Source organism: Mycetomoellerius zeteki, unplaced genomic scaffold (assembly GCF_001594055.1).
Source record: "Mycetomoellerius zeteki isolate Tzet28-1 unplaced genomic scaffold, Tzet1.0 scaffold12, whole genome shotgun sequence".
NCBI classification, from domain to species: domain Eukaryota; kingdom Metazoa; phylum Arthropoda; class Insecta; order Hymenoptera; family Formicidae; genus Mycetomoellerius; species Mycetomoellerius zeteki.
In genome coordinates this window covers 807,335-821,295 of record NW_017256126.1, presented here as the reverse complement: position 1 = coordinate 821,295, position 13,961 = coordinate 807,335, and the positions used below count along the sequence as shown (strand labels likewise).

Sequence of the window (13,961 nt, the reverse complement as noted above, 5' to 3'; positions counted from 1 at the left end):
AATTAAATACAACTTCTCAAATTCATCTTTCCATACCTTAATTAATTTATACATTGTTTTTGCATTGATATTATTATAGAATTATATTATACAGGGTGTTTCCAAATTAAATCGCAAAACTTCGGGAGCGTGTAGAGGAGTAAAAAACTAAGAAAAAAAGTCCTATAGACATATGCTCGTTTTTGCTCCGTTTCAGAGAAATCGAAAAAAAATGTTTTTTTTACCTGCAAGATTAAATGGGGACCGTTTTCTAAATTTCTTGGAGAATGAATTTTCTGACTATTTAGAAAACATCCCATTACAACAACGTACTGAAATGTGGTTTCAATTAGATGGATGCCCTGCTCATTACAGCAGAGTCGCTAGAACCTGGTTAGATAGAAAATTCCCACAACGATGGATTGGACGTGGAGGAGCAGTACATTGGGCAACTCGTTCGCCCGACTTAACGCCATTAGATTTCTATGCATGGGGTACTCTGAAGCAAGAAGTTTATTCTTCGCCTATTCAATCAGAGCAACATTTGAGAAATCGTATCGTAGCTGCAGCGAACAGAATATCGCAAGAACAGTGCCTGGCTGCTACAAGAGCCGTGTTTGACAGATGCAATGCTTGTATTGCTGCAAGAGGTGCACATTTCGAACAAAATCTTCATTAAAAAGTTTATAAATAAAATAATTAAAATAATAAATTAAATATATTTTTTTCTTTTTTCGTGATTTCCTGCGAAACAAAGCAAAAAGGAGCATATGTCTATAGGACTTTTTTTCTTAGTTTTTTACTCCTCTACACGCTCCCGAAGTTTTGCCATTTAATTTGGAAACACCCTGTATATACACATCGCTTTTATACCATTTGTTTGATAATACAAGTTGAATTATGCAATGTTTACAAAACAAGATAAAGTGAATTTATATACAGTCTCTAATATATTAACGTAATATAAATTTATTTTAAAACTTTAATGAGTTAAAAATAAAAACAGTTTATTATGAAAGAATAATTTTTAATCTTTCGAGAGAACAAAAGATCTGTCGTTATTATGATAATTCTATGATAATTTCTTTTTTAAAAAAATTACATCAACATTTTTTTTTTCACTATTTCTATTATTATTAATTTTAATGCATTTGTTATAATTATTCATACCTATTATTTTCATTTCTTTTTTAAATTTCTATTCTAAATTTATTTGTAGGAGTGCACCGGATATCCGGAAAGTATTCTGTATCCGGTATTATCCGGCACTTTTTTACTATCCGACCGTATAGTCGGATATCATTAGTATCCGGGAACAAAGCCGCTTTTTTCAAATTGCTGGAAAAAAACCGGAAAAATTTCGGTTTTTTTTCCGAAAAATTGGTTTTTTTTAGAAAAATTGTTGTTTTTGTTATGTAAAAGTCATAATAAGTAACTTCTAAATTTCTTTATAAAATTAATGCGATCTATGAAATTATATAGCATTATTTTTATTAAAATTTTTTAATTATGCTTCTATTTTTAGTAAAACCTAATTTAACTTTCCTTTAGTACATGGCAAAGCTTAAGTAAAGAGATTTTTAACTCTAGTTTGCCACACTCTGATCTAATGAACTCTTGAAGTGTCTCTTTGTGTAGTTTATTTTTTTTCAAATATTTTGTTACGAATTCAGTTTAAATCCAAATTATTTTCTAGACCTTATTATCACATAAACATGATGTTTGGACTGTATATTTTTAATTCTTACATTAATGGTGCAATAGTATATGTTTTGTATGTTTTATTGAATATGCGACCTCAATCTTTTATACAATTTCAAAATTTCTATTAACTTATCCCGCTGTGTATCCTATACGCAATTATTTTCTTTACGGAAAGAACCGAGAAGCAAATGCGATAGGTTTTACGAGCACGCGCGAATTTTTTTTAAATGAATTTTTCTACTCTTGGTAAAAAAACCGAAAAAATCCGCGGAAAAATTAGATTTTTTTCTGATCCTTTAAAACTATAATATGCATATTCATAATGTGCTATAATATCTTATACATTGTTGCAAAATTACAATTTTTTCTCTATAGGCCTTTTTTTAAAGACAGTTTCCTGGAATCCTGTCGGATATTCGGAAAATGTCGGATATCTGACTCGAAGAAATTGCCTTCTTGGGTATCCAACCGGATACCGAATATCCGATATCTGGTAATTTTACGATCCGGTGCATCCCTATTTATTTCTTTATTATTAAAAGTCAAACATGCATTAGAGATCTAATAAACCCCACTCATCATACAGTGGAAGTCTTTTTTGCATTAATTTTTTATAACTTTCACTCTTATGACCTGGATTTGAAAAACCATCGGTTATAAGCTCTCCTAAATCTTTCGCCTCAGTTTTACAACACAATACTATCGGCAAAACTGTAAAGGATGCTATCATTCCGTAGCTAGCTCTTCGTTTTAAGACAGCCTTCAGTTCCTCCATAGTGGGTGGCTGCGTTTTGCAGTCTAGTTGTTTCATAGTCGTCGATAAAGTGCCAAGATATTCGTTTAATAGGATATCTCTCTTATTTTCAACAACATCCGGTGAAGGACTTGTACTGAGAAAATAGAGAAGATCGAGTGCCGGCGATGTGTAGATACACAGTTGGAAGTCCACCTATAATATCAAACAAACTCTTTCAGTCGATCGATTTTTTGAGCCTTCGGCAATTGAATTGGAAAAAAAATCCATGCACCAAGAAAGAAATGGGACTCGTGTTTAGGAAGTCGCGACGAGAGAAAGTTGAGTTTGTGTAGACGATACGATTGCGAATGTACCCGAATGCGATCAAACTGGATTTATTGCATTATTCATAACATACGCCGCCTTTTTGTCTTGACCGCTAAAGTCGAATATTATGAATACTTAAAATGCATTAACATAACAGTGTATTTAAGAATATCGTCTATTTATTTTATTTATTTTGTTTATTTGTAATAAACTTATATCATTGCAATTAATTATTAGAATTAATAAAAATTCAGAAATATAGCTAATTGAAATAAAGTTCCTATGAAATATTGTATTTAAACTATGTTTTTATACGATTTATATTAAAAAAAAAAAAAAAAAAAAAATTAAAAAGATATATTTTTTAAATGAATACGCTGTTTTAACAATATTAATCGTATCACAAGTATAAATTAAATTTCATGAATTATTTTATTTAATGTTAAATCGTAATCGCAATATAAGCCCACGATTATAATAAATCAATAAACATTTATGTTTGAAAGAAATATTACTTTTTTAGAACACGTTGATACTTACAAAAATGTGATCAATAGGATTGTCGTCATTATCATATTTGAACAACATATTGTTCACCCAGACATCACCATGATTAATAACATTAAATTCATCATCAGAGCGCCTGGTTGCATCTGTTCCTATTTCATATATGTGATCGACAAGTTTATCAATTTTATCCGCGTATCTAGCAACAAAAATCATATAAACATTGTATAAAATAAAAACAGCGCAATTTGTACTCATATTTGTCATAATATGTTCATTCTTTCCATATTAAATATTTATCTGATGCATATGAAGTATTTTTTAGACATCAAAGATACCAATGTTAACTTCACAGATGCAGATACCAGAAAGTTTGCGGATTATCACTGTGCTTTATCCATTGCTAATGTCTAATCCCTGAGCATTAGCAATGGATAAAAACATGGCGATAACCTGCAAACCTTCTGGTATATTTGAAGATAATACCCGTGAAAGCCTAAAAAGCATTATTTTAGACATTAAGGAGAAAATAAATGTTTCCGTTTATGAATATAAATCTTACTTCTTCATTTCTGGCCAGGTTGCAACTTCGTCTGCTAGAGCTTTAACACTCATACTGAAAAAACTTTTCAATTCTGATGGTTGCAGGCTGCTAAACATTCCTCTTCCATATATATCTTGTTGCTTTGGTTCCTAAATATTAAAATACTTTTATTAAAAGACTATACTAATGTTTAGCCATTTGATCATAAAGTTAAATAGTTGAGTTTGTAGTGCAGATTGAAAATTTGAAACGTTGTAGGTGAGGCTACAAATAATCTGCGATCATAATTTTAATAATATGCAATTTCTTAACAAATTTAAAGCAGATTTTTTTTCTTTAGATAAAATTACAAAACAGACTATTATTTATCACAATTTCTTAATGTAAAATATTTTAATATCTAAATTTCAAATTACGAGTTTTTAAATACCTATAATAAAAAAATTTATACACTTAGAGTTGAGCATACATATATGGTAAATATCTCTTTAAGCTAAAAATTTTTCCTTCTTAATTGCTTTAGTTTTAAAAGTGTTTGATATATGTATGCGCAATATTTCAGTCAAGGAAAAGTCGATTTTCTTTACCAAGAGAATAATTTGATATATTCGTTTTTCAGTAAATTGTTTTTCTTTTTCGTAAAGGACACTTTTTCAAATTGTTTTCTTGGCTATACGCCGAGGCACGTGCCGCAATAAAGGATAATAAAGGATATTGGACTTTGGTTAAAACGGTTATTCTCCGCCAGGCATTTCTGCTGGATCACTCGCCGTACACACAGTTTCAAACTTCCATTCGACTATACAAAATCGCTGCGGTTTATGGTAACCATTATGCTGCACGCATTATTACAATGCACGTATCTGTTGTATCAGAGTTTAGGACCCTAATGCACGATATTTATCTTGGATGGTTTTAATTACGTAACAATCGTTAATGGACACAATAATTTTTCCTTATCTTAACACATATCCGTTCGATCTCTTATAAATCTTCTATGACTAGTTATTACATAAGTAATTTGTTGTAATTTACTTAAGTTTTAAATGCATCGTTTACTGCAAAATAAATGGTTGCTAAGTTTTATCTTTCCATACATATTATATAAAATTAATTTAAAACTAATTACATGAATCGTAAGACAAGTATAAGATTTGTAGGCAGTTTTTGTATTTCTGTAAAAAGTTTGTAACTTTAATGTACCCTTTGTGTTGTTGTGTTTACATATTTTTTATCAATTGGATTTATTTGGGATCAAAATTTATTATAACAAAGTAAAAAATATTATTTTAAACAAAAGAGTTATTAAATGTATGATATTTTATTTGAAATAAATTAAGACAAAATACATAAATGAAACATGGTCAAAGTTTGAAGCTAATTAAAATTAACTGTATTGAAATTATGCGTTTCGCGAGTTATCTCCGTGTCCAAATCCATTCTTAGAATACCAACGTTTCATGAACATTGCAGTCAGGATGAATAGTAGCCTGATACTGAAATAACAAACTGCTGATATTTTTCTTACTAGGTGCATATCATGTTTTTAACAGATACTTCGAATAATACAGCACAAGGAATTATAACAATGTGGTGCTCATGCGAAAAGTCGATATATCCCACATATATATTTTTATATTTAATATTAAGGATTAATTAATGCAAAAATTTGAACCTTGCATCGTTCTGATTCGTATCATTAACTTCTCAATAATTGTAATGAGACGTTACGATTGATTGTGAGTCACACGTGGTGATTTACCTTCTCGCATACGGCTACAGAGGCTGCATGAAACCTGGCTATTCCGCGAAGTGCCAATATACAATGAGTTAGGTCAAGACCAGACAGACGACAGGCCATACGAAAGCCGAGAGGCGCGAGATCCTCGATCGCTAAAAGCGTTGGATTTTCATTTTGTACGTATAGACTTTTCCCACTTAAGCGGTGTTTTGGGTCTAACATCTTATTCATTTTATCCAAGGTATCTGACATCATCGATATTTCGGTTTGAAAGAGACCTGATTGTGCGATCTGTAACAAGTTTATTTAAAACTAACAAATAGAATTTTTTTAATTTAACAAGCATGCAATTATTTTTGTGATATAAAAGTCTAACTAGAAAGTTGTGCGATAGAAAGTTCGATTTCTAGGATAGCAAAAAAAAATAATAATTTTATTCCACAAATGAAAAATTGTTTTGGAACAACTAAAGAACACACACACACATTTTCTGTAAATATATTTCTGATTATCCGAAAATAATTATCCTAATCTTTTTTTTAGTAGAGAAATCTACTCTGCAATAATAAAATTTGCTACAATTTGATTTCTCTCTCTCTCTCTCTCTCTCTCTCGAAACATTTACGTTGTATAAATTAAATCAATTTACAAGTTCTTGTCGAATACCATCGACCATAGGCAAGACTTTAATGATGATTGATTTCTTCTCTGAAATCCTACGGCCACCTTGGTCATGTGAAAATTCGACAGTAATCCTGATCATGTCGCTGGCGTAGTTGTCACCTTTGTCCGTGGCCGGTTTCGAGAATATATCGGTCACTTCGATAGAATTGTCGCCTTCCGACTTTCGCAAGATCTTCTCTGCGAAGCATAGATTCAGCCATGTCGGTGTCTCTAGGGCCATTTCTGAAATTGGAATTGGAATTGGAGAATTTCTCCGACAAATCATTGTTCTTCCCGCCGTGTCACGAAACGCGAAAACGATTCTTTACGATAACTTATTGTTAGCGGCGAGATTTATCACGTTTTCTCTCTCTTTCTTTCCAGCCGCCTCCCTCCACTCATTCCGGCTTTTTCACCCTTTCCTTCATCGTTCTCCTCCCGCCGTTTTTTTCGACCGTTTTAACTTTATCGTTTCTCTCTTTGTGTCCGTCGATATTTAAGGACGCCATTCCCTTACGTTTGAGATCGCTGTTTCAATTAAGAGCGTAATGGGAAGCCGCTTTTCCCTTTTCCCTTTTTGGCCAACGGCATACGTACGTTTCGCGTTGAGATCCCGTCGAACGTGATCGAGTTGCGGTATTTGCGAGAAATTTACGACACGTCTGGCGCGCCGCGATCGCGTACGTACTTGTGGCCGAACGACGTCGGCCATATTTCACCTTGATGAGTTTTCTCAGAAATGTTTTCCGCAGTTTCCTTAGAATCAGATCTGTCCGTCATTAGACGGACATTTAATGACCGAACTTAATATATTTTATTATTATACATATAATTTTAATAGTACATAAATAATTTATACACCTTGAGAAAAAAATATAGTCAATTTTAATATATATATATTTAGTTGAATATTGCCAACTAAATATTTATTAAATAAAAGATTAAATAAAGATTTATTTATTTGGTTCAAGAACCATTCATTTGATTTTTAACAATCATTCTGTTTATTGAACAAATATTTATTTACTGTAAATAAATGTTTAGTTGGTAATATTAAACTAAATATTTACAATCGATTATTTTTTTTCAGTGTAGTAAAAGATATGAAAAAATTACGTTTAAAATATTTTATAATTTATGTAACAGAGTTACAAATAAATGATGAAACTTTATTTTTTATTCCGATTTTATATAAACTTTATTTTAATTAACTGTGACTTTCATCTTGCAACAATTGAATTATATGTATAATACATTAATTAGAATGGATTAAAGAGAATTTGAATACGAAAGATGATAATAGCATTAGATATGTATATTATATACAAATCTTATATGGTGAAAATATATTATACTTCTTTTTTTTAATATAATTTCCATAATACAGTTACATAATTCCAACAAGCTAAAATTAATACTTGACATTATGAAAACAACAAGATGAGTTTAATTCCAAAGCTATTCACTCACATAATATAATAATTACTTAAGCAAGTACATAATCATATGTTATGCTCACGATTATATACTTGTAGTAAAGTCACTGTGTTATTAAAAAGATGAATATTATGTATTTTTACCATATTATGTATTTTTACCATATTATGTATTTTTACCATATTATGTATTTTTACCATATTATACATTTCTTCATAACAAGATCAAATTAATATGATTAATCAAAATTGTTATATATTGTACACATTGTTATTTTTTTATACATTATTTTTCATTTACATTTTAAATATTAAAATTTTTTTAATGCGTTTACAATTTTTAATAATAGCCATCAGTCGGCCATGTCATGTCATGAAATATAAATCTTCTTGATTATTTATTTTCTATTGCCATTTTCATATATTTTTCTTCGTACGTCAGATTTCTTTTAAAACAGCGTGTAATTATATTTTTATTAAAACAGCGTGTAGTTGTTCAAGTTTTATTGTCGTTTGACATTAAAAATCGGCTTCAAGTATTAAGGCTATGATACAAAAAAAAACTTAAGCAAGATGTATGCGGTAAGCAAATAAACATTTTGGTTTTACTGCTGTTTATGTTATTGTCTTACATTTTTTTTGTATGTCATCATTTTTGTCAGTCTCAAACATTTTTTTGTATAGATAAACTATATATAATAATGGACTCTTTAAGATTAAAGAAATTAAATTTTGAGGGGCTAATTAGAAGTAAACGCGGTAAGAAGTGTGCAAATTTATACTCATAAAAATTTCAGTAGTAGAGTATAGAGTACATTTTTTTTTAATTATTAATAATTTGAATCATTCGATCATAGCTTTTGGCCATCTTTAGTAAAATACTTCAATACAATCAAATAATCGTCGCAAGACATCAGTTAATGAATCTACAGATCTTATCGTTGATACTTTGTATCATTGTCACTTTTTGATGTACTTCTTGATACTCGGAACATAAGACGAAGCACAATATCATCAGACAAAGAAGTTGCCTTCTTAGTAACCGTAATTAATAATTAAAAATATACTCTATACTACTAAAATTTTTTTGTATGTTTTAGAACTAAAAATGAAAATTTTTAACCATGTCTATTACACAAAATATTAACTTTATAAACTACGTATGAGATGCTCAAATAAATAATTGAATCATGAGAATCATTGGATTAAATCTTTCTTATCTTACAAGATAATGGATTCTAGAGCTTCTCCTTTTAATGAGCTTTGGATATGTTATGCTATAAGCAAAATAAGATTTTAAATTCTGATGTATCAAGGAGATAAAACATCATTAAAAAAGTCGAATCTTATGTTTCTAAGAGCTATCATCGGAAAGAGAATAAAAAAATGTTTTAAACGAATTTTTGTACTAAATTTTAATAATAACCTTATATAACAACTTTATCTTCTAATACACGAAATCGTAACTAACATTATGTTGCTGTGTGAATGCATTTATTAATTATTATTAATGATGCGTTTCGATGCGAGAATCTCGGAATATCGTCTCAAAGCTTCGTCTTGTTTAAAATAACATTTCCTAGATTAGCGTATGTCAGTCATTTGTTTTTTCTTCTCTCATCTTGTCTCTTCTCGGAAAAATTCATGTCAGTTGCGATTAAAATGCTGTCTCATTATATAATTAAACGTTTTAAATAAATGAAACGCAATAACCTCGAACGTCTCTAGATAAAATTTCAGAATCTGAAGAGAGAATATCAGACCCTTGAGATGAGAAAATTTTCAATCATTTGTTTTAGTCGAGAATAAATCGCGATATTGATGTTTTCTCGTTTCGCCTTGTTCTAATTCTATACTGCATCACTAATTGTTATGTGCATTATTCCAATTAATTTCTTATTTTTCGAATAAATCTTACTATCAAATTAATGTTTGATTTATTAGTCGATTTTTGTACAATTTTAATAAATATATTATTATTATGTGTAAAAATTATATTATGTTTATATTTGTTATTCTCATATATGTATATATGTATGTAAATATACGTATATATACAATATCTATATAAATATCTCGTAATGTGTTTTCTTGTTAAAAAGCGCAATAGTTTGTTATTTGTATTGCATTGCATTAAGAAATTTAAACAATGTTTGATTAATTTATGACTAATTTTCTTTATGACTAATTTTCTTTAATTTAAAAATTAAAAAGGAAAAGTGGTTATTGCTACGACTTTATATACGAAAAAAAAATACGAAAAAATGTAAATATTCGAAATTTCTACATTATTCTTTTTAAAAACAGAAGATTATTTAAAGATAAAAGGAAAATTAGTGGCTCTAAAAGTGTAAATGAAATAAACAAGTACTTAGAGCTTACAATCGTTCGCGTGTCGTTTGTAATGTTTGTGCATTACGTGATGTTTGTGACTTAAATTCTTTTCCTGTCAAGAACGCGACTTATGCAGATTACATGGAATAAACTTGAAATTTTCCACTAATGTAGCATTTTGTGACATTTTATAAAATCGATTTGTTATTATAGTAACTATAACAATTTTTTTAATTATAGTTAAATTACGTAATCATCGAATTTAACAAGAATCTTTTTATTTATATGTTTTACATACATATACATTGGCAAGTTGATTTCATATTTTTAAAGTGTGAAACATATTAATTTCATTTCACTATAATGTTATAGTACAATATTTATCAAGACTTTATTTTAAATTTTCATTAATAAACTGCTATTGAATATTATATTATATATTATATATTAATGATATATTATATATTAATGTCAAGAGAACAGAGTGTTGATAATCGATATACTGACCTGTAAATTATTTGTTTTCGAATTTAGTTGTTTATTTCACTTAAATGTTCGCTTCACTGCTACGTTTCGTAAAGTCAGCTGCAAAATGATACACTCAGAACAGAAGTGACAGGCTTTATATTGATACCAGTGCATTCTTTTATACTCTCAAATGAAATTGTAGGTTTACGTATGGTTTCATTTGGCACTATAAATGACGACCATCACGAACACGACATCTAATGATCTGCTTGGTCACCATTTATACCGCCGAACTTCCTCATTTATTCTGAGTTGGGTAACCGAGACTTGGTGAACGTTAAACTCAAGTCGATTTGTCCTTTAATATAAAGCAATAGACACTAACCTAATCGAGGTAGCAGCAATGATAAAGACGATAGCACTCGTGAGATCACGAACAGTGAATGCGACATGCAGCTGGCTGCATGTACTTATCATCTCGATAGTGAGACAAGAGAGGGGCTTATTTCATTAAGAAAAAACTGACAAACATTAAAGAAAATTATAAATGAATGTTTAGTGTATTTTATACAGTCAGTATATAATGTATTGAATAAGAAAGATATCAGAAGAATGCTGCATAAAATTCATCAGATTTTAAAGACACAATTTTCAAAATTATTAATTCATGCATTATTCGTCGGTGCCCATAATGCCGCTATCCTAAACTCGAATAATTTTTCCGAACGGTGAGAACATAGTAGAATTATTCACGAAGGTCGTTTATCATAAGCGTTATCTCAGGATATGAAATTCATATGTGATATTTAAGGGAAAAAAAATCTTCACGGATTTTATTTTGCATTAATACATGCATCTAGGTTAATATATCTAACATTCTTTTATTGAGGAGATGAAGTGAAACAGTGTTTTGTCAATGCATTTATAATTAAGGATGGGTTGTTCCACCTTTCGATAAACTTCAGCTCATTTTCTTACTCTTTTATTCTCTCTTATGCTCTTATCCTTTTACTCTTTCGTTTATCTAGTAAATAAATTATCCAGTAGATAAATTATATGCAGTTTATCCGAAGATAGAACAACCGGCTCTAAAAGGTCAAGTTCTTAGGGGGATCCTAAAGCCGTCTGTATTACCGACTAAATCGTAATTTTTGTATAATGATACTGTTTTTCTATTTCATAGATTCTCTCTCTCTCTCTCTCTCTCTCTCTCTCTCTCTCTCTCTCGAAAATCCTTTTCCAGGATTAAAGTATACACATTAATACGTGTTTGTGAGGTGGAGTTTATGCCGGGGACAACCAAATATTTTGAAATTGATATATTTTTTACCATTTCTTTTGTTAGCGTAACATGGCGTCTCACGCTGTCAAGTCGTGACAACATTTGTTTCGTACGAAAGTTTTGCAACCTGTACTTACGAAATAGTAATCCACAAACACGTAGTTGCACGAACAAATACGAGTTCTTAGAATTAGACTTAGATGCTTTATCGTGACGAATTTGTTATACGAAAATTGACACGAATGTGCGACTGAATGTATTACAGGTTGCGTGAGATATTGGTGTGGTAGTACATAAAGACATGTAGATGTGCTGGATAAACAGCGACATCTAGTGACTATGTCGGAGCTTTTCTTTAGGATCTCCTTAATGTATTTAATAATTGTTTATTACATTTTTGCATATATGTACATTTAATTCATTATAAAAACTATATTCTGAATATTCATTGTTCTTTTTTAAACTATCTATTTTCTTTGATTTCACAATCATGACTAAGCTAAATAAGAGCTAGTATGAGATAATTTGATCACTCAATTTATAGAAAAGATTGTATTCCTACCTATATGGCAATTATATAAACGCTCTTATGTAATGAATTGCGTATTATGTTTATGTTTGCATAATTTTGTGACATATGTACACTTCTTTTCAATTTTTTTTCACTTAACTATTATATTTTATTACCACAATCATTATATCTCAGATTATGTAATAATTATTAAAATAATCTTATCCCCATATAATAATTTGTTAGAGCTCTCACGTGACAGTCATATCGTGCGTGCATCGAGCGTGCAAGAATATCATTATCATGCCTTCACATATATGATGAGGACACACATGCGAGGTTAAACGCTAGTACTGTAGAATCATATGTGACGAGGACATCCAGAGAATACTTCATGAGGGCTCATTTTATCCTGATGATCACTCCGTGCATAAAAGCATCACGCTAGTGACGTGAACTTCGCTTCACGAAGTGATGGGGACGTATGCGTGTACATCATCATATACGATTAAATAAATATATATATATATATATGACATTACTTGATTGAGACTAATATTGCTCACATGTATGAGGGTACGTATCACTTGCACGAGTGAATCCGCACGCGTGCGAGTCATATGATCCTCTTACAAATAAGGACATCTGTCTAGTGATATGAGATCACCCCTTGCGAAATCTACATGACGTGCGCGCACCATGAGATCATGGTGCTGGGATATTATCCATGGAAAAGCCTATATTATGCTATCCAAAGGTTCATATGAGCACTGAGTGCATAATAGGAGCGCCCTCCACCATTTCAAAATTTGTATTAAAATAATCCACTTCAATATCAAAATACATAAAACATCAATGGACCTACCAAATGATAGAAACAAAATTTTTATTCTTCAGTATGTAAGAAATATCAAAATGTTTTCTTAAGGTGCTCATCCAATTCTATATCTTATATTTACATATAATTTTATGATAGAGTATATACGAATGCAATTTAAAATTGGATCACAATATAAGAAGTTTATGACGTGTTAACTACTGTGAGAACTTCTGGTACGTAATTTTAAGTGCGTGAAGCACACATGTTATTAATTGTAAGAAATAGATCGTGTACTTATAGAATGTAATATAATGAAAACAAACGAAGTATTATGAAAAAACAATAGGCTTTATAGAATTTGCACTATAAGTCCGCAATTATTATAACAATAAATATATAATTTGATAAGATTTATATCTATTAATCCTATAATACAGACGTTTCTGCTATATTTTTAGCTATTTTCAATGTATTATAAAATAGGATCCAAAGTACAAAAGCTGCAGTACCAGACAAGAGTATCAATTTCAAGTATGTCAAATTCTGTTGTTCAACACAGTTTAAGATGTATGATGTTAAATGATTATGTGAACATAATTAAAAATAATGATTAATTGAATGTATTAATAATTTAATAGATAATGAATTAATATTATGAATGAATATTATGTAATATTACAGTATTCTCTTCTCCAGAACTTCACCGTTTCATATTGAAATAAATTACACGTCAATCAATCATTACAATAAATTAAACTACATGTATAGTACAGTCAAAGATACAACTAAATTAGTTGAATTTAAGAATAAATTATTATAATGACATCCGACATTTGTATCATACGGAATTAAAGTGAATATAAATATCCATTGCAATCATCGCTGAGAATATATATATAATATACAAAG

At 29.8% G+C, this 13,961-nt stretch overlaps 2 protein-coding genes and 1 long non-coding RNA gene across 7 annotated transcripts in view; 1 reads left to right on the top strand and 2 right to left on the bottom strand.

Annotated features, from left to right (window-relative positions):
- Positions 1–13,961, top strand: part of LOC108731068 (basement membrane-specific heparan sulfate proteoglycan core protein) — a 239,608-nt gene that overhangs the window by 40,505 nt on the left and 185,142 nt on the right. The window lies entirely within an intron of this gene.
- The window catches only part of LOC108731069 (uncharacterized), a 265,224-nt gene that overhangs the window by 161,424 nt on the left and 89,839 nt on the right, over positions 1–13,961 (bottom strand). The gene's annotated exons all lie outside the window — the stretch shown is intronic.
- Positions 2,014–10,877, bottom strand: LOC108731066 (uncharacterized). Of its 4 annotated transcripts, none has more exons than XM_018461129.1 (7): positions 10,825–10,877; positions 10,479–10,556; positions 6,188–6,444; positions 5,560–5,829; positions 3,816–3,946; positions 3,287–3,452; positions 2,014–2,632 (listed from the first exon to the last, which is right to left on the bottom strand). In XM_018461129.1, the coding sequence occupies exons 3-7, from the start codon at positions 6,440–6,442 to the stop codon at positions 2,237–2,239; spliced, it is 1,218 nt and encodes a 405-aa protein (XP_018316631.1). In that variant the 5' UTR covers positions 6,443–6,444; positions 10,479–10,556; positions 10,825–10,877; the 3' UTR covers positions 2,014–2,236. The 4 variants fall into 4 exon arrangements, with proteins under 4 accessions (XP_018316631.1, XP_018316630.1, XP_018316632.1 ...); XM_018461128.1 differs by having other exon boundaries at positions 10,479–10,624; positions 10,825–10,861; XM_018461130.1 differs by lacking the exon at positions 10,479–10,556 and having other exon boundaries at positions 10,825–10,876.